The following is a 19,400-nucleotide window of genomic DNA, read 5'->3' as shown; positions in this document are numbered from 1 at the left end:
TCGAGCCCTACCTCCAAGGCTAAGCTCGTAAACCTTTTGTCAAGAAGGCGAGGGGACGGATACAGGAGGGAAGGGGGCTCGGTTAAGAAGATAAATGACAATTCCTGTGTGAAGACCAGAAATGTATTCAGGGAAGGTATTGCCAATATACTATGTCCACCTTTTTTTAGGGGGGGGGGGCCTAGAAGACTTCATACCAATCAAAATTCTGACAAATCAACGTTTTCAGCTTATTTTAAGTTTTCAATTTCTTTTTTCATTGGCTTTAGTTTTGGAAAATTTAACTCTGTTATTTCAGCAGAACTTAAAGCCATATCAAGGATTTTTCCCAAGGAACAGATTTATAAACCTTCAAAATCTTATAAATTGGTATTGGGCAAAGAACGACTTGGCTTGTGTCTCACTTGAGCAGAATATCTATTTCATTAGCTTTCACTTTTGTAACACACAGCTTTTTACAGATCATCAAAGTTCAGTACCCTCTGGAGGGAGAAGGGGTTTAGGAAGGTGCTTCAAAATATCTTCTCGTGAGATAATTAAGGCTCTGGATGCATTCCGAGAGTTTCATTCACCTAGCTCAACGACTTTCCAAAATATAAAAAGCTCATAAAATAGAATTTTACTTCCACTAGTGAGGCAAGCAATTAATTTTAAATTTAAAGTAAATCCAAGTTTAAACCTGGCTATTCAATTTATAAGTTGACGCCAATTTTTCCATTGTGAATTTACAATATAATGAGCACATACAAATAGGACGTTTTACCTAATCCGACAAAACTCCTTATTCAACACCCTTTTTGGCCCGTCGAGAACCCCGAAAGTTACGACTATAAACTTACATGTGTCAGATGACCTTTGTCTAGTAATTCTTGAAGAGATATGGAATATCCACAAGCCAACGGGAACGCCTCAGCTTCTCGCAATCTAGGTTTCTCCCTGATGTTATGATTTGCAGTCCGAAGAGACCATCACTCTCAGTAGATGCAGCATTTTCAGCTGGTTTCTGACTCCTTAGACTTGGTGACGCAGGGGCAATACGCAAATGGTTCAGTAAGGCTGGTCTTCCCTGGGAAATATATTACTCCTTCAGACCATCATGGTGGACTTGACCGCCTTTCAAATTGAGTCTTCCCCTACTGTTTTTTCTGCCCATATTTGCACCAACTATCCTAGAATTTAACTAAATAACAACTTAGTGATTCAACATATATAAATGATTGTAACAATCAAACAATCGCATCCACTCGAGCTCATTAAATCGAATTATGCTCGTGGGTCGTAATGCAAAATTTAATAGTGCTATGCAAAGTGCACAATATCACAAGAACTTGTCTTTCACTTGCCGAAGTTGACTTAATACTAAGCAAAAAATGGAAAAGAAAACATGTATACGACGCCTAACTTTGACCTAATTGCTTTTATAAGACACTGAAATGCAGTTACCTTTTCTCGGCTAGTCTGTCAATCAAGGCGGGTGACAGCACAGAAATTCCAAAAGCGACAAGATTCAAAAGATAATTCCTTTAAACTGATCTTCATTATTTTTCGAGCAGGTAGACTAAAATATTTTTTGGGACTGACCTTTCCTGTACTGAAATTGGACAATTTTGGTCCGATTAATAAAAAAGATAGAATTCATACTTTCTGATGATGTCTCATCAAAACTGAATATCTCTATATCAAGCCCAAATTGAAAGAAATTAAATGTTTTTTCTAAGAAAACTGGAAAAATTCGGTGTTGGCCTTAAGTTTTCTTTTGTTTATTTAACTATATCATATATATTCTACAAGTTACATCTAGGCTGTCAACACAATTCTAAATAGTTTGACCACACAAACTAAAAACGTTTATAATGGACGAGATAGGGCAAGTCTTTAATGTACCACATCCCGTCATGATAAGGTGATTAAAAATTAAAGCCAGATCTGTTTCTCCTTTTTTTTATGTCTGTTAATGGGGGTTCAATTCGCCCTGTCACTGTCTACGGGCCTGGGCGTTTACTCCCCCGGAAATTACCCCCTACAAAAAATAACTGATGAAAAATACCCCCCCCCCTTCCATGGCTGTTTGGTTTCCAATCACTTTTGACTTATAAAAAAAAGACTTGAGCTCTCAATTTCTGATCAAATGAGCCAAGTTTCTACGACCATGAGGCGGAGGTGAGGATGAGGAAGGGGCAGCCCCTCCTATACGGAATAAACTGCTAATTTTGGAGTTTAATGTTACTATTTACTTTCATAATAACAGAGTGGACCAGAAATATTCCCAGAAATCAAGAGGAATTAAATATCGATTTCAAATTTCTGATGTATTTTTTAAAGTTTTTTTTGGGGCCCCCATTAACAGACATAAAAAAGGAGAAATAAATCCGGCTTTAATGGTTTGTGACATCCGATTTTCTTTGTTTTTATGACAACAAAACAGAGCTTTTTTGTGAATCATCTTGACAGGCATTTATATCATGACTTTAAAATAACAAAAAAAAAAAAAAAAAAAAAAAAAAAACAATTCAAACAAGGTTGAACATGTAAATATTCTAACTTGCGTTTTACCCAATTGATATCGTTCCTATTTGTAGAATACTGAAAAACTGAGTACGGCAGTTCAGTCACTTGGGGGTTCTGTTAAATGGGGTTGAGCTGCACGGGGGTTGAGTTAAATGGAGTTCAGTTGCACAGGGGTTCAGTTGCACGGGGGGTTCAGTTAAAAACTCCCTCAACCTGGCTTAGAATACAAAGAAATTAATATTTGAAAAAAAAGAAGCAATTTCGAACAAAAAGTTGTTAATCGATTAATAATTCCTGACTAAACGGACTTTCGCACAGACACGGAGATATAGAGCTTACCTGAACGGCATGCTTGATAAGTCTTTCGCTATTTAGTAAAACACCCTCCACTGCATCAACGACAAGGAGGACTCCATCTGAGATTCTCATAGCAGCTGTTGCCTCATCACTGAAGTTGACATGACCTAGAAAAATCTATACGTAGAGAAATAAAGAATAAAAAAAATACAGTTATCATTCATCGTAAAAACACCCAGTGTCTACTTTTTTGCAAAATTCTTCTTCGACATCCTATTATTCAAATAACTTCAGCACAGACAGAGTGTTGAAAGGGGTAATCTCTGCCCCTAAGTCATGCAGTAATTCTTCTGAGCTGGATCTGACTGGAGAAACAGTTGTATACATACTACCTATTCACCCCCATAATTTAACTACAAATGCTACAATGTGTAAAATTTGGCTTTACATGAAATTTTTTTTGCATAAGTACATTAGTAAAAATCCTTTTCAATTTTTATGCTTTTTTTTATATATAGTGTTTAATATGCGAAGCACTCCCAAGTGGATTGGGACTTTACCATCCCTCCCCCCATCCCCCCCCCGAATATGTCTATAATAAAATGATACTGGCAAAAGTAAAATGTTAGGTAATATCATGACAAAAGTAATATTCTACTAAAAAGACTTTCAAAGAAAAGTAAAGAGCAATATTAAAACTTGAAAAGAGGAGAAATAAAAACATATAGTAAGTTTAACTTAAAACCCACAGAAATTATTACAAATGAATGAATGAAACTTAACGAACATAAGTTAAAATGAATAATGAAACCAAAATTAAAACAGACGTGATCTACCACAAACTGTAATGGGAAAATTCTCAGACTTCAAAAGGATCGAAAGCCATTGCAACTGGAGGACATGTAAGTGTGGTCTCGACACAGTTTTACAGGCGAGTTTCTTTAGTAGACAAAAAGAATCTTTCGAAGTGACTCGTGACAAAATTAAATCTTTGTCTTAAATATAAATATATATATATATATATATATATATATATATATATATATATATATATATATATATATATATATATAAACAATATATAATTATTTCATCTCCAAACGCACCAAACAGAAAGTTTTAAGACTAAACAATAAAGAGGGGGCAATACATATTTAATAACTATTCAAGGATGATACTGAATTTTTACAAAGCGCTTTTTTAAAACCTTTTTTTCCAAAAAACAAAAGCAAAGAAGATACCATTGAAAACGTCTAAAAAGCAAGGAATACAACGCTTAATTGTGTCTAAAAAAGAAACGCAACAACAAAATTAATTCAAAAATTGAATTGACCGCATAAAATATCTTATCGAATTAAAAAAAAAAAAAAAATGAAGGTTGGAAGTGATCCTTTGAATCCTACAGTTGGCCCATGTTTCGTGCTATAAATAGTTCTTTTATTTTTGTTGATGGCACTAGCCCCGTTAAAATAATAATAATAATAATAAACTACCCTCTTCCATCAATTTTGGAAATGCATCTTTATTCTATCTTCATTAAAACAACATCGAAAAAAAGATCTTTGCCCCCCTCCAAACAATTCCATTAGTTGGCACCCCTGGATGGACAGACGAATTAAAAATCACGGATCTTAGTGCTGTCAGGAGTAAAAATACCACTGACTGAGTGAGTGAAATACAACAAAAATACCATGCAATTTGTTAATTCTTTACCCTTATGGGTAAAATATCATCTCCATTTTAAACCTAGATTAAAGAGAATGAACCTCCTTTGCCTAGACAAAAAAAGAGAAGAATCTGACCTGGAGTGTCAAAAAAGTTCATAAGATAGGACTTCTGCTTCAAGTTTTGCAACACCAATGTCACAGGCATAGCTTTGATGCTGACACCCCTTTCTTGTTCAGTAAATAAAGTGTCAGTGTAACGCAAAGGTTTTTCTTCACCACTTGACCGCAGCAGCTTGGCATCAGGATGAGTCTGCTGAATTAAACAATCAACCAATGTTGTTTTTCCATGATGCAAATGACCGATAATCGCAACGTTCCTAATCAAGTCTGCATTATCCATCATATCTGCTAAATACCTAAAATGAAACAAATAAGCTAATCCATCTAGAGTGATGTGTCCTGTCTGGAGGATACACAGTTGGTATTTGTTTTTCCGTTTTCAAATCGGGAAAGTCAGTCCTCTGGTGGCGCAGTCGGTTTGACCTTAGCTTTGTAATACGGGACCCAGAGATCGAGTCCTGTTGTAGCAACACATTGCGGGGTTAAGCAGGGACCTTAGTAATCAAGAAGCATCGTTTCCAATTACTTTTTTAATCAGAAAAAATTGCATGTTCTATAGGAAAATACGCATATACTTGAATTTTGCGCTTTCCCCTCATATTCGGTTTCAGTCTGGGTACATTTTATCCATTGATAGATCGACCCGAAATTTTCGTCCACCCCATTTTTTTTTTCTTTTAATGAAGAATACCAAAAAAAGATATTTGTCAAAATCGGGGAAAAGAGGGCAATTGTCCTACCCCTAAGCTAGCGCCCCTGGTAAACTTATTAAACCGATTTGATAAAATAAACAGTCCTAGATTTAGAACGAGATAAAAAATTAACGCAAATGCTTGTCGCGAGGTACTTAAAAAAGTGCGTCTTATGCCGGGTATTAGCTAAATTATAATACCTAAATTCCTAAAATTAAGCAAAAATACATACATAAGAAAACTTCACTGACAATTTAGACACGTTTATGTCGTCCTAGAAAAATAGCTACTAACGTCCTAACAAAAATAATTAGCAAAATTTTACTGATAATTGCGTTTCCCCTGGCTGACAGAAAATCCCAACTCGGTTGTGGGAATACGAAAGGCGTTGTGACATTTTCCAAAATGCTCAGGAGAAGCAAAAAAATGTTCTGGCAAATATGCTTTAACTGGGCTTTAAGTGACAGTCTTCGTGGCTGTAGAAGAACAATGCACATAACGCTTTTTGGTCTGTAAAGCTGGTCGTAATTTGGTTATAACGCGTTTTGAGTGTATTGCAAAATTGAGAATATCTCCAGAACGAAAGAGGATACGCGCATTCTGATTCAACAAATCGATAAAGCGTACTTGATTTTAGTAGAATCGATATATAACTCATTTTTGACTGATATGTCACATAATATAAAACCTTTCATATTTCCACGACCGAACTATCAAGGGTCAGTGAAAATCGAACGTTCGAAACGTTGGACAAAACTTAAGCAATTCGAAACATTGGACAAAACTGACCACAACAATAAGAACAAAATCAAACGATAAAAATAAAACTTACAAATTGCTTCAGTTGAAAAATAACTGAGGGTGGCTTATTTGCTTTACAGTTCAATATTGCATGTTTGCTTATGTTTTTGAAGTCTGAAAGGCTCTTATATATCTGACTCCAAAGGATAGTCTCGTCACTGCAGTACTGCCCTAGCTTTCAAATATTTGTTAGGGTATATGTTTCCTCTAAAACAAGTAATTTAACAAGCATGCAGCTGTAACTTCCACCAGAAGGACAAGATACTTATATCATTGGATTCATTAGTCACAAATCTATCCATTCAGGATTGTGATATTACTTACAACTTTTTTCGTAGTAGAATCTAAACCTGCTTAAAATACATAAAGATTGTCCTTTTTTCAACTATTTGCAATCAATTTTTAATGTGTTTTCGATTAAACAAGCCTAATGCACCAAATTTTATAAGCGTAATTCGGCAAATGGATAGAGCTTAATCTTAGCAATGGAATAATATAAAAAAATTGTTGTTTGTTAACATATCGATACCATAAAAGAGCTGAAAAATAACACAATTGATACTGTACAGAAAACAAACCTTAATACTTAAATACCCCTTTTTAAAATTATTGCCCAATTAATAAGTTCCTGTAAAATCTTACTAATAAAGTTTTGTTGGTTAATGGTTCCATTTCAGCAAGGTAACAGAAGACAGTTGGTAATTCCAGAGACGGTGGGAGCAGGGCTTTTAAGAAGAAGTAAGTATTTAGGCAAACGTAATAGATTTTTGCATACTTTAACGGTTTTTTCAAAGTTATTGATACAGTCAAGATTGTTGTTCTAATAGAAAACACTATTCATAGTGGACCTGCCCATTAACCCACTAAACAATTTCCGTTATGGCTAAAATGCGTTGTTTTTATGGAAATAATTTCCCTTGACACATTTTTAAGCTTATGATACTAAAAAGATAACTTGAAATTCTACTTATTTTTTTTATCCTTTTAAATTAGTTTTTAGACTGCCATTTCTATAAATTACCTAATCACTGACCATAATGCTGAATTGATGACAGCCCTATTCTTGATTACCAAACCGCTAAAAAATGAGAAAAACACCAGAAAACAGAAAAATAAAGAGTTTTAGTGCTTTACCACATCTATAAGCTTTATGCCCCTAATGGGACCAATTCCTTGACTAAGCTAGAATCCCCGTATAGATACCTGCAACATGATTGTCAAAAGTAACAAAAGCAATTGAAAGTAACTAAAAGCTGCTGGAAGTAACAAGAAAGCAATCAAGTGAGTAAGTAAATTAAATAATTCCAATTATTACCCATAGACCAATCACAAACAGAGGATTTATTCAATTTGGATCCCGGGTAACAACAAAATCTTGGCCTAATCTCATTGCAGCTTAAGGTCTCAAAAGAAAGGGTTGTAAGTCATTCAATTTGCCCATTGTTCGCATATAGCCTAGTGTATGTTATTAGGAAACATTAGGACATTTTTTGGATAGGATTTTTGTAGTGGGGGGAGGGGGGGCCCAAATGAAGAGTTTTTAATGGGAAGGATAGCTTCTGGAGGACTTTCTGGGAGAAATTTTACAAGGGGGGAGGAGGATTTCCTGGTATAATTTCAAAACCGTCACAAATTAAATAAACAAAAATCAACTGGAAGTAAGAGTAACATTAAAACCTAAAATGATATCTCTGGTTTAATATGCACATTAAACGTATTTAATATATGCAACGCTTTATTATCGTCTCAAAAGACGGTTTTGTTTATAGCATCAATAAACAAAAAGAGACGCTTTTAAGAAAAGTAAAGAGAAGAATATAAGAGATTAGAAAATAAAATTACATCTATATAATAAACTAGAGAAAAAAACAAATTCCAGTAAATAAAACAGTGTTTTTTTTTCTTCAAATGACGGTATTCCATCAATAAAAAAAGAGACACTTTTAAGGAAAGTAAAGAGAAGAATATAAGAGATTAGAAAACAAATTAGGTTGAAGACGTGAAACGCGGCTAATGGTATGGATCAACAGCTAGTCAAGGACCTTGCCGATATAAACAATACTAATAATCAGACAGGTGAACACCCAACCCTATGGAAGGTCCGACATGTAACCCTAATAAAAAAAGAACTCCAAACGAGTTTAAATACGTCTGTCCAGTAACAATGTCCCCAGCTTTTAGCAAAGAATATGAACTACTTCTCACTGAATGGCAAAAATCCATTCAGTAAATTAGCTGTTACTGCAAATAAGCCCAATAAATTTATTCAGCCAAAAGAGTATTCCCCCTCACATGGATGATGCGTGGAGACATCTCCCTGTCTACCTGGTAGGTCTTTCTGATAAGATGAAAGAACTAGACTCCCAAGTAACATGACTAAACATTATTGCAATTGACTTGCATAAGGCATTTGATCTGATTAGACATGGTATCCTCCTGAAGAATCTATCTGTTTGTTGTTGAGCCTTTTTTGATAAGAATTTTACTATTAATCTTATCAAAAAAGAATTCCGACTAATAGGAAGTAAAACCTAAGATCCATGGTAATTTTTATGACAAAAGATTAACTGTGGTGTGCCACAAGGTACTCTTTTGGGGCCACATTCTTTCTTGTTAGGGCAGACAAAATGGAGATAGGATATCTAAATGGGTAGAAATATACGGACGATCTGCCCTTACTAGAGAAATACTCTATAAGTATCCCTAGCAAAGCAGGGGATACACTTAAAAATATGCATAAAAAAGCTGAGACAGCAGACACGTTTATTATTACTGACAAGTCTATTCAGCTTCTGCTTCTTGAATGACAGTGCTGACGTCAACTATTTTGGCGTCTTAAAGGGTCAATGAAACAAGAAAACTCAGGGTTCGTATAACTTTCGACTACCGAAGGGGAAACAAGTCAATACCATACTTAAAAAAGGAAATTTGGGAGACTTAAATCATTAATAATTCCTTCCAAGCACTGTGTCCTTTCCCCACACCCCCTCCATATCTATAAAACTTCTATCTACAATTCCCTTATCTGAAAACTTATATCTGTGAAGTATTATTGTTTAGTGCACCACTTTGGTTTAACCCACCAGGAGTCTAACTCGTTGAGGGAAAATTCAGTTTAGAGCCTTAGTGATTGCTCCTAGGGAGCCAGGATTCTTTTTTCTAGGATTGCCTAGAGACTTAAAACTTGGGATCCCATATCATCACCGTCAAAATCTCTGCCAAAGCTCCGGGTTATCCAAGGGCTATACTCGGGCGGTTCACTGTAAATATCCCCCTCCTCTTGTATCATTCCATTACAATTTCTGATTTACAATTTCCATTTACAATTTCTGAGTGTTTTGGTGATTATCGGCTACGAGCGTCTACCTGCTGATCCGTTTAAGTTCTTGCCAAGAGGATGCTATAACTGTCACAAAACCGGTCACCAGTGTACGGCTGAACCTTTATGCTCTAGATGTACCTCAAGTGAACATCGTTCTACGCGAGATGAACCATGCAGACAGCCGACATTCTGCGTTGAATGCAAAATCGGCAGTCACACGTGTTGCAGTTTAAAACGTCCCTCAAACAGTAATCCACAAAAGAAATGGCATCTGAAGCTTCTGCAGTTAAATGTTTATCGTGGAACATTAATGGCTCGTTCGCGAATAAAATTCCAATCTTAGATATTGTATTTGAGCAAAATGAAGTTGTCTGTTTACAAGAACATTTCGTCACAAGCCGCAGTAAAAGTATTCTTAGTTTTAATAGTTCAGTATCGGTTTATTCAGTCTCAGCGAAGCAGCTAAGTGGAAAAGGGAGACCCTCCGGTGGTATTGCCACTTTTGTTCGTTCGACTCTAAGATCTATTGTATTTGAAGTCAATGATAATTTTCTGGCGATTCGTGTTGAGGGCTGTGTTTTTATTAATGTATATTTGCCTACAAATTACCATGATGAGCGTTCGGGGCGTGCTTTTACTTATTCTAGTGATAAACTCGGCCAGTGTATTAACCGTATTAGATCCTTAAGCCTTCAATGCATATAAGTTGGCGACTTCAATTGCGACTTGAATGAACCACTCTTATCAAGGTCTTTATGTTCTATGTTGTTGCTTGTTGTTTTTGGAGACCAGTTTGACCTCAAGTGCAAAGATTTAAATTTTACACACGTACACACCTCAATGTCCACATCAGATCTCGATCACGTCGTTGCGTCCGCAATTCTCAGGTTGTGTCAAGGTTGTGCTTGATTTTCAGCTGTCTGATCACTTACCAATACAGTTCTCAGCCGAGATTCCTTGCCACAGCTCGGATACACAAACGCAAACAACTTCGAAAACACCTCCTAGGTCTCGCCGTGATTGGCGTAAAATTAACCCTTTTTTATTTCAAGAAGAAGCCGCCAGAGTCCTTAGTAAGATCCGTGTCCCTTTCCATCTTCTCTCTGGATTAACTGCTCTTTCAAGGGAGGAAACACAACTATCAGTTGACTTTTATTGCGCAGAAATTGGCCATGCCCTTCGCTGTGCTGAAAAAGCTGCCGTCCCTCTAAGTAGACCCCGTCATCATACCCTTCCTGGCTGGTCTGAAAATCCAGAGTTAGTGAATACCCATTCTAAATTTTGGCTTCAACTTTGGGTTTCTTGTGGACGACCCCGTTCGGGGGAAGTCAATTCAATCCGCCTGCTCACAAAAAGAAAATTCGCGAAGGAGCTAGAAGCTCACAGAAAAAAGATGATTGATATCGAATCTACAAGGGCCAAAATTAATCCTTCTCTCCTTTGGCGTTTTCTGTCCTCTAAAAGCGATGAGTCTTTGTCCGCATCTGCTATCCCTGATTCTGAATGGTACGCATATTATGGGTCAGAATTTTCGACTCCTGGCCCAGCCCTCAACGAAAGATACGAAGCTGAGTTGGACAACTTCTTAGATAGTTGTCCTCGGAGTGATTATCTTGTAACGGAGGGAGCTGTATGCAAGGCCATCTCTCACATAAAACCTAAACAATCTTTTGGGATTGACGGGATCAGTGCACTCCATCTAAAAAGTGGTGGGCCCGCTCTCATTAGTCATGTGACCCTCCTGATGCAGATTATCCTCATTCAGGGTATTGTCCCAACCACTTTCTCAATTGGAGATTTTACGCCAGTTCCTAAAAAAGGAAATGTTACCATGCAATGCTCCTCTTTCCGTCCAATCACAGTTGCTACCTCTCTCTGCAAGTTATTTGAACTTTTATTCGTAGATGAGTTTGAAAAACTGTGTTGCAGTCCACCAAGACAATTCGGTTTCCAACAAGGCACTGGTTGTGCGGAAGCGCTCCATGTCGTTGCATATGCACTCCTGGATGCACACAAATCAGGAGAAAGTCTAGCAATCGGGGCTTAGACCTGCAGAGAGCGTTTGATTCATTGATTCATGCGCTTATGTTGCTAAACTTAGCTAAAAGAGGAGTGAACTCAAATATCATCCGGGCTGTCCGTGACCTTTATTCTCGCCTTCGCGTGCGACTCAAGCTCCCTCCTGATAAAGGCCTTCCGCCAGCCCCACGGTCAGCTTTGATACCAGTCCGTAAAGGTGCCCGTCAGGGAGCAGTTTTATCCCCCAATTTCTTCAACAACTACATTATTAAACCTCAAGACAGCTGTCCTTCATCATGCATTCTCAGTTCCGTTGACATTTCCCTATAATGCTATGCTGATGACACGCTGAATCTCAGCCGGACGCTTAACCGCCTTTCAGTAATATTTTCATGTCTACAGTCCAACTACGAGAAAGTCGGTCTGAGATTTAACTCCCAAAAGTCGGAAGTCTTGCTTTACAATTGGAAGAATGACCCTCCTACTAATATCACACTAGGTGATTGCTCAGTAGAACCAGTTGATAAAATAGTATATCTGGGGCTGCCAATAGGTTCCTCATTACAGCATGCCCGCTCCCTCCTGATCTCACATCTTGAACGGCGAATTTCCAGCTCCTATGCTTTGATTGTTAAATCCACTCTAAGATTTAACCTTTCACTACTGGAAAGTATTTACAACGCTACCACTCTGCCAAATATATTATATGCGACTCTTTTCTGGAAATTATTGACAAACTGTGAAAAGTCTAAAATTCGCTCTTTGTCTTTCCGTTTTGCAAAGTGCTTGCTAAAATTGCCACCGTGAACAAAAAATAGTTTTCTGATTAGGCGCTAAAACCTAGCTGACCCAAATCTAGCTGTTGAGATACTTATTAGCCAGCAAAGAACAAAACCAGCAATTTTAAAGCATGAGTGGGCAAGTTTTTTTTTTTAATTTTCCCTCTTGTTTCCTTTTTTTTTTTTTTTTTCCTTTCAAAAGTTGTTGTCTTTGTTGCTATTTTCGAATAAGTTGTTGTTTCTGTTGTAATCTTTGAGTACGTTATCTTTCTGTTTCCACTTTTCGTATTATTTTGTATACTATTTAAGAAGTTATTGCTTTTGTTGTTATTATTTTTTTTTCTTTAGTATATTATCTTTTTGTTTCCTCTTTTCGCATTTTTGTATACTCTGTCATTGTGCATTTATTGTATATGACGGGTTTTCAATATATATTATTATTATTATATTACTCCTCAACTCCCTCCCAAGCGGGAGCACCTGATCCCATACTACAGCCAAATGTCCCACAACATGCAAAATATAGAAGCTTCTTTCCCCCTTTTTGTGCCATTTTATAGTTTTGAAGTGCAAAAAATGCCATGTTCTAATTACACTTGTGTGAATTTAATATTGAATCTGAATAGATTAATTGATTTTTGTGTTGTTTTTTTTAAAGCATTATGACGAAAAGAATAAGTTTCATCGTGATGATGGTTTTGCGTGTTTTTAGAAATAAAAAGGACTTGGAATTGATCAGTCCTCGCTGGTTAGCAGTCTTTCCATTAGGCTGGCTAATTTAGCACTAATGAAGGATCAATATTTTTGTGCACGTTTTTCAATTGTCTGGCAAAGAAGAAATATAAAACCACAAAAGTACCGTAGTGGCACAGTGGGTTGGACCTTCGCTTGATAATACGGGACCCAGAGATCGAACCTCGCTGTACCAACACACTGCAGGGTCAACGCAGGGACCTTAGTAGTCAAGAGGCGTCGTTAATCTGATACTGACACTACTCTAAAACCACAAAATTTAGAACAAAATTTGCTTCTTCTAAGAACTTAGGACGCAATCGAAAATTCGCAAACAAAACAGCAATGAAACATCCAGCACAGAAGTAACAGATACAAAGTCAAAACTGTTGCTAAAATGAACTAAATTCATCTAATGAAAGCAACCAATAATAAATACTTACTCAATACTATAGCCTGTTTCAGGAAGCTCTTGGTGCAGTAACTCAAACTTTTTTTTCTTGACTGGAGCTATGATAGGCGTCTCTAACGTCTGAATGTCTTCCTCCTGCACAAGAGTCTCAACATCGGGACCATAAACCTCGGATGCTGAAGGGTAGTACTTCTTGTCTTCGTGCAGAACAACTGCCATTGTTTCAGGAACTTCTACGTCTTCTTCCATATCTTCTTCTAAGTCTCTTTCATCCTAAACATCAACAAGAATCAAATCACACCATAGATAATTTCTACTTTATTTAATTATACAGCAGTCTATACAATACCAAATAAGAATGTTTCTGCTTTAGCAGAGAAATACTCTGCTGAGTGAGGCTCAATACTACAACAGCTGAAAAACCAAACCATAAGGTTTGTTTGCAGGAAACTTTTTGCCAAGATTTAGACACATTACATTTTTTACTGAAACACAAAAAAAAACATTTTTAGAATACATAGACTAGAAAGAGAAAAATTCAAACAGGGATTTCTTATCGCATAAAAGGTAATTTTTCACAGTCCCTCTTGCAAGACAATATTGAGAGTATTAAAATCCTGCTATATTACATACCGTACATAATTTTTGTTGATCAACAGTTTTGACAAAACCAAAAATCTCAGTGATGGCAGTTTGTACAAACAATTGGGCAGAAGCATCACATTGTCATACACACAACTCCTGTGTTATATGGAATTCCTTCTGCTTTTGGGATCTGTCAATCCTTTACAAGATGAGACTCCCAAATTGTCCCTGATTAGTTTGGTTGTTCCATTTGCAGTAGCGTTTCCTTCTAATAACTACCTCTGAAATAGGCTGGTTGTGAAGTAATTTGCACAAAGATAAGTACTTTTTGCAAGGCATGATGTGTCATATTTGATGCAGAATAGACATATTATTGCAGGAAATGTACATTTTAATGCAAGTGAAGAATGAGGTCAAACTTTAAATTCTAGCAATCTATAATTATTTATCTTTACATTATATAAAGTATTCACATCTTTAAAATTGATAAATGTGGCAAATGCATTGGCATGCACCATTACACATTTTTTTTGTTTGTTTAATTAAATTAAAATATGAGAGTATCTACATTCCAATTTAGTTATTTTCTTGTTTTACAATGGCTGTAAGTAAACAATCAAACTGCACTGAAGCCAGAGTTTTCCCTGTCCAAGGATCCCCAACTTATTTTGACTGTTTTAAAAAATGGGGATGGTTTATTGATAAAAATCACTAACAAGCTGATAAATCTTTTACTAATTGGTCATAAGTCACAAAATGAAGCTTTAAGTTTTAGTAAAAAACTATTTCCTCCTCCTAATTCACAGCAGGCGGGCTATTCAGTTGATACTATTTAGCCCTCTTCTTTTTGCTTCACTCTGTGGGTTACACAGCTACTGTCTTGGTTGTCTCTTATTTATTAGATATGCTCAGAGATCTTTTGACTCAAGGAATTAAAATATAAAATGGTAGATATTGATTTCTTTTCTCTGTGTGCAGGTACAGTTGGCTAGACTCTTGGCTTATAATGCGATTTTCTGCTATTTGAGGCACTTCAACAGTTTAGTAAGCAACGTCTTTTATGCAGACGTCAGCATATAACATTCAAATATGCAATGGTCAATTGTTTCATTATTCATATTGCAATGCCTGCAAAGAGGGGACATGGGAGTTGAACAACTTGAATTAGAAAACTTATATGCCAATGCAAGGAACCTTATTCCATTTGTTCCAGAACGAATACTATGATAAATTTTAGAGAAATAAGTATTGGGAAAGGGGGAAAGGATAGGATTAATCTCATTAAAATTAACATCTGATAGCCTCCATCGGTAAATATCTCTAATTGGGATTGGTCTCCCACATGGCCGGTCAATATTTATACTATTTTTTGCTATTTCATCAACCTGATGATTACCACTTATGCCAGAGTGGCTAGGAATGTGCTGAAAATAAGTTCTTATGCCACTTGAAGCAAGATTATCTATAATACTGAGACAATGATAAGTGTCAGTGTCCAACTTATCCTGAGGAGCTGAGGCCAGTAACTCCAGGCTTGATAAAGACTTTGAATATACTATAATATTATTTGAATTTGTAATCAGAGGTTGGTTTTCCTTAAAGTGTTCTAATGCCATGATTATGACATTTAACACAGCAGACATTATAGATAAATTATTATATAATCTCTCACCCATTGCAATTTTCAGATGAGGAAGGAAAACACCACTTGCAGCCTTCTCATTCATTTTTGACCCATCAACACATATTTGTAAGTGATTTTTATAGGTAATTGTATTAAGTTCTGCAAATTTTTTCTGGACAAAAGCAATGGCGGTTAAATCTTTATTCCACTTTGAGAACTCATTATTTATTATGGAACGGGACCAACTCCAGGGGGGGGATAGGGGTAAAGTGGATGCAATAGACTTTGCTGATATGGGGAATTTCTTCTGGATATTGGCATACTCATCTGCAATGCCTCTATACATGGCTGGATTTCTTAACCAATTATGTAGTGCGTGTGAGCTATTTGATTCAATTTTTGTAAGATGTTTTGTCAAGAGAAAGCTACGTCTCCCCCTTATTGTTGTTAATCCACTCTCCATAAGCAGAAACTTGGTGCTTGTGGGTTTCCTAAGACCAAATATGAGACGTATTATATCCTTTTGTGGTGTTTCAATTTTTTACATCTGGGTTTTTGCACATGCAACATAGACGATGAGCCCATAGTCAATATGGGGTCTTATATGTGATTTATAAAACTGGAGTAAGGTTTTCTCCTTATAACCCCAGGGTGTGGAAAGAAGTCTTTTTAGTATATTTGCTTTTCTATAGCATTTTTTTATTGTGTTTGAAATGTGGAGGTGGAAATTGAGTTTTTGGTCAAGCATGAGACCTAGGTAATTTATATGATTATCTTCTGGAATAGTTGTTTTATTTAGAGTTAGTTTTGCATTAACATGGTTTCGCTTCCGGTGAAATTGGATTATTTTTGACTTGGTGTGGTGCAATGGGTGAATCTGAATGTTGAGGGAATTTTTCAAACTGGAAAAGTGACTTTTGCAGATTTGACTGTGCTATCTGGAAGGTGTTGCCAGATGACCATAGCACTAGATCATCAGCATATTGTAGATTCGTGTGGGGTAGGTTCATGTCCCAAAGATATAGGGCAAATAGGAGGCAACTGAGGACTGCTCCCTGAGGTAGGCCTTTGGTTATTGTCTTTTGCGGTGAAGAGGCTGAACCAACACAAACGATGAAACTTCGCACTTCTATGAAGGATTTAATAAAAGATAGTAGCTTAGGGGGTACTCCAAGGTTTGCAAGTTTGTTTAAAAGGATTTGGTGGTTCACATTGTCATATGCCCCTTCAAAATCTAGGAAAGCTGCAACTAGGACATTATTTTTTGAGAAAGATTCATTTTTTGCAATTGTTAGCAAAATGAAAGCATCTGTTGAGGAGTGGTGTTTCCTGAATCCAGTTTGAGAGTGAGAGATCATATTATTTTTTTCAACAAACCAGAGGAGTCTGTGATAGATTATTTTCTCCATTATTTTCCCCATCACAGGAGCAATCATTATGGGCCTATAAGACTCAGGGTTATCATTTGGTTTATTTTTCTTTAGGATTGGTAGGAGGGACAGACATTTCCATATATTGGGGAGTCGAGAAGTTGCTCAGGCATGATTATAACAACTTATCAGTTCTTATTTGTATGAAGGTGCGATGTTACTTTTCCATGTAGGGGATATATTGTCATAACTGCCACTAGGTATGGTTTTAATATGATATATTGTATTATTTATTTCCCGGATTGAAAATGGATTAGTTCTGCACTCGGATCCTGGGCGTGGTTGGTAGAAACTTGGGTTCATAGGAATTGTGGACAGTTTGCTTTGATTATTTGATGTTAGCTTATTAACAAAAAGAGTTGCAAATAGGTTAGCTTTTCCATTATCATTGTCATAATGGGTATTATTATGTATAAGCTCCTACAGGAGAGGGTTGGGGGAAGTCCTTTTCCCACAGATGTGGCTTATGACTTTATGTATAATTGACTCATGCATTTCTCTGGAGAGATTATTTGCAAAATTATTCCAGTATTTATATTTAGCATCTATTATAGTCGGTTTTAGATTAGATTCTGCTTGTAATTTTTTTAAATATGTAGTAGGTGATGGTTTTTTTATGAATTCTGTCCTAGCTGCCTTTTTCATACTCCATTTATTTAGGCACTTATTGGTCCACCATGCTTTAGGAATTTGTTAAGGGAATGTTTTCTTAGGTGTTGTCCTGGGGATAGCATGATTAGCTGCATTTTTTAGTAAAGATGTCAAGGGTTCAGCATGTATGTCAACTGTTATGTTAGAAATGCATGAACTTTGGGTGAAACTTGTAATTTCATCATTTAGCTTATTTTGGAACATAGACCAATTTGCTTTAGTGTTTATATACTTGGAGGTATGAGATAAAGTTTCAGCAGGTTCATTTAGGGAGCAAACTATAGCAAAGTGGTCAGTACATCGACTATCAATTTTATTTACGTAAATTTTGTTCAAAAATTTAATGACACAATTTGTAGGTCAATTGTGGAGAATCTGCCACTTTTGGGGTTGAAATATGTATTCAGGTTTGGAGGGGTAGCAACAGCTAATTCATTATTATTTGAAGTCATATGCTCAATGAATTTACCAGCGTTATTTTCTGGTTTATTCCCCCACAAAAGGCTGTGGGCATTGAAATCACCACAAATAATGATATTTTTTAACATATTAGAATTATTTATATAATTAAAGAAATCCTTGGCATCTGTAGTTTGGCCATTAGGGTTATAAAAGCTTATTATGTAGGTTTTTAAATTATTCAGCCAAACACTGATACCAATTACATCAACATCATTTGCAAAATCTGGAAAATTGATGCCACAAAATTTTTAATTATTATTAACTAATAAAGCTACCCCACCTCCTTTTCTCTCAGAAGATCTATCCTTTCTCAGGATAGTATATCCCAGAGACTTAATTTGTTGATTTTGGGTTAAATGAGTTTCCTGGAGGCAAGCAATATTAATGGAATTATTATTCATAAATGATATTAATTCATTTAGCTTATTTTTTGTGAGTGATCTTACATTCCGTTGGAGTATTGATAAATGTTGTGTTGTTGATTTATTCTTCATATGACTGTGTATCAATGTTCAGCTTTGTTAAAAGTAAAGCAAGATCTTTTTTTGCTTGAATGAGCATATCATCTGGGATGTAGATTTTTGCCAATTCTGCAATAATTTTTGTTTTCTGTAGTTGATGTATGTTCATGGCCTGAACTGCATTACAGTTTAGAATGAATAAGCATATATTTGGGGAATGCATTTTTGGTAGTGAATCCTGTTTGTCGGTTAAGGGATTAATTCCTGGCAGTATTTCTGGTTTGTTTCTTCTTGGGAGGGGGGGGGGGGCAGGCGGACCGCATATCACTGGAAAAGAGGGCTTGTTGGCATGGTGATTCCTTCTGATAGGGATTTGAGCTAGGGGGCTTAGAAGATGGTGTATTATATGGGGTGCTTGATGCATTGGGGGCATTTGACTTGGGGGGTTTGGTTGGTTTCATTACAGGCTTTATTTGGTATCGTTGGGCAGCATTTGCTTCCATTGCTGCAAAGGGGTATGGGATGGCCTTTTCTGTTGATATTTGGAGTGTTAGAGCTCTTTTCTTGTATGCAGGGCATAATGATTTATTTGTAGATTCAGGTGGGCCTTTGCAATTGATGCATGTAGGCTGAGTGTTGTTGCAAGTTGTCAGCGCTTTAGGATGGAAACCTTTACAATTACTACAATCTTGGAGAATTTCATTACATTTGTTTGTTCTGTGTCCCAGTTTGAAACACTTCTGACACTGGATAGGCTTAGGTTTGTATTCTTTGTGTGATTTGATTTGCCCAAATAGGAATATTTTTTCTGGGACATCAATTTTATCCTTCAGTGTGA

The 19,400-nt window shown here is 36.3% G+C and overlaps 1 protein-coding gene across 3 annotated transcripts in view; it reads right to left on the bottom strand.

The window, feature by feature from the left end:
* LOC148950841 (116 kDa U5 small nuclear ribonucleoprotein component) overlaps positions 1 to 19,400 on the bottom strand; it is a 103,049-nt gene that overhangs the window by 68,935 nt on the left and 14,714 nt on the right. For all 3 annotated transcript variants that reach the window (XM_089090476.1, XM_089090478.1, XM_089090477.1), the window contains exons 3-5: positions 13,381 to 13,622; positions 4,608 to 4,888; positions 2,848 to 2,972 (exon numbers count right to left, since the gene is read on the bottom strand). In XM_089090476.1, the coding sequence (XP_088946602.1) occupies positions 2,848 to 2,972; positions 4,608 to 4,888; positions 13,381 to 13,622 (648 nt within the window). The remainder of the gene's footprint in view (positions 1 to 2,847; positions 2,973 to 4,607; positions 4,889 to 13,380; positions 13,623 to 19,400) is intronic.

Source organism: Artemia sp. Qi Xiang Cuo, chromosome 6, assembly GCF_049724085.1.
Source record: "Artemia sp. Qi Xiang Cuo chromosome 6, ASM4972408v1, whole genome shotgun sequence".
In the NCBI taxonomy this organism is placed as follows: domain Eukaryota; kingdom Metazoa; phylum Arthropoda; class Branchiopoda; order Anostraca; family Artemiidae; genus Artemia; species Artemia sp. Qi Xiang Cuo.
This window is presented reverse-complemented; position numbering and strand designations above follow the sequence as displayed.